A 2,500-nucleotide genomic window follows, 5' to 3' on the forward strand; every position below is an offset into this window, starting at 1 on the left:
TAAAACCATATTGACCACAAAGACAATCAATTTCATCACAAGAAACATTCATCATCACCTCACAACCAACACTCATCACTCCACACCCCCACTTACCCCACCCCCCATTCACCACAACTCCCCACTCATCACAACCACCCCCTCACCTCTGCCCCCCTCCACTCACCTCTACTCCCCTCCCCCACTCACCACAATCCCCCACTCACCACAACCCACCACTCACCACACCCCACTCACCCCATTCCCACTCACTACAACCCCCCACTCACCACAACTCCCCACTCACCACAACCACCCCCTCACCTCTACCCCCCTCCCACTCACCTCTACACCCCCACTCACCACAACCCCCACTCACCCCATTCCCCACTCACTACAACCCCCCACTCACCACAACCCCCCACTCACTACAACCCCCCACTCACCACAACTCCCCACTCACCACAACCACCCCCTCACCTCTACCCCCCTCCCACTCACCTCTACACCCCCACTCACCACAACCCCCCACTCACCACATTCCCCACTCACTACAACCCCCAGTCACCACAACCCCCCACTCACTACAACCCCCACTCACCACAACCCCCAGTCACCACAACCCCCCACTCACTACAACCCCCTCACTCACCACAACCCCCACTCACCACAACCCCCACTCACCACATTCCCCACTCACTACAACCCCCAGTCACCACAATCCCCCACTCACCACAACCCCCCAGTCACCACAACCCCCCCAATCTTCACAACCCCCACTCACCACAACCCCCCACTCACCACAACCCCCAGTCACAACCCCAGTCACCACAACCCCCCAATCTTCACAACCCCCACTCACCACATTCCCCACTCACCACAACCCCCCCACTCACCTCTACTCCCCCCCACACTCACCACAACCCCCACACTCACCACAACCCCCCCCCACTCACCTCTACTCCCCACACACACTCACCACAACCGCCCCACTCACCACAACCCCCCCCACTCACCACAACCCCCACTCACTACAACCCCCAGTCACCACAATCCCCCACTCACCACAACCCCCCAGTCACCACAACCCCCCCCCACTCACCACAACCCCCCCCCACTCACCACAACCCCCCACTCACCACAACCCCTACTCACCACAACCCCCCCCCATCCCACTCACCACACCCCCCCCACACTCACCACAACCCCCCCCCACTCACCACAACCCCCACTCACTACAACCCCCAGTCACCACAATCCCCCACTCACCACAACCCCCAGTCACCACAACCCCCCCCCACTCACCACAACCCCCCCCCACTCACCACAACCCCCCACTCACCACAACCCCTACTCACCACAACCCCCCCACCCCACTCACCACAACCCCCCCCACACTCACCACAACCCCCCCCCCCACTCACCACAACCCCCACTCACCACAGCCACGACGACGACGACCCTCCCCACCCCACTCACCACAACCCCTACTCACCACAACCCCCCCCCCACACTCACCACAACCCCCACTCACCACAGCCACGACGACGACGACCCTCCCCGGCTGAATCGAAGTGATGAGTTCGGCCAAATCCACGTGTTCGGCCGGTTGGAAAGTGAGGAATCGCTGGGTCCTCATCACACGGGCTTCGCATGGGTGCAAGACAATGACATGCAACCCTGAGTAAGGTAGCTTGTAGCCCTTTTCGTCTGGCCCATATACCTGGTGGTGATGAAGGTGATGAGGTATGGTGATGGTGGTGATGAGGAATGGTGGTGACGGGGATGAGTTATGTTGGTGATGATGTGGTATGGTGATGACGGGGATGAAGTGATGGTGGTGATGATGTGGTATGGTGATGACGGGGATGAAGTGATGGTGGTGATGATGTGGTATGGTGATGACGGGGATGAAGTGATGGTGGTGATGATGTGGTATGGTGATGACGGGGATGAAGTGATGGTGGTTATGATGTGGTATGGTGATGACGGTGATGGGTTATGGTGGTGATGATGTGGTATGGTGGTGATGAAGTGAAATGATGATGACGGGGATGGGTTATGGTGGTGATGATGTGGTATGGTGGTGATGAAGTGGTATGGTGATGACGGGGATGGGTTATGGTGGTGATGATGTGGTATGGTGGTGATGAAGTGGCATGGTGGTGGCGTTGATGAGGTATGATGATAGCGGTGGTGATGAGGTAAAATGGGGATGATGGGCATGAGGTTTGGTCGTCTTTAAAAAGGTGATGAGTTAATGGTGACGGTGTGCATGGTGATGAGGTTTGGTCGTCTTTAAGAAGGTGATGAGTTAATGGTGACGGTGTGCATGGTGATCAGGTTTGGTCGTCATTAAAAAGGTGATGAGTTAATGGTGACGGTGTGCATGGTGATGAGGTTTGGTCGTCTTTAAGAAGGTGATGAGTTAATGGTGACGGTGTGCATGGTGATCAGGTTTGGTCGTCTTTAAGAAGGTGATGAGTTAATGGTGACGGTGTGCATGGTGATGAGGTTTGGT

At 56.7% G+C, this 2,500-nt stretch overlaps 1 protein-coding gene across 1 annotated transcript in view; it reads right to left on the reverse strand.

Moving 5' to 3' along the window:
• Positions 1-2,500, reverse strand: part of LOC113820181 (protein O-linked-mannose beta-1,2-N-acetylglucosaminyltransferase 1) — an 11,712-nt gene that overhangs the window by 4,643 nt on the left and 4,569 nt on the right. The window contains exon 4 of the mRNA XM_070114882.1: positions 1,514-1,702. Coding sequence (XP_069970983.1) covers positions 1,514-1,702 — 189 coding nt within the window. The remainder of the gene's footprint in view (positions 1-1,513; positions 1,703-2,500) is intronic.

Source organism: Penaeus vannamei, chromosome 36 (assembly GCF_042767895.1).
Source record: "Penaeus vannamei isolate JL-2024 chromosome 36, ASM4276789v1, whole genome shotgun sequence".
Taxonomy (NCBI): Eukaryota; Metazoa; Arthropoda; class Malacostraca; order Decapoda; family Penaeidae; genus Penaeus; species Penaeus vannamei.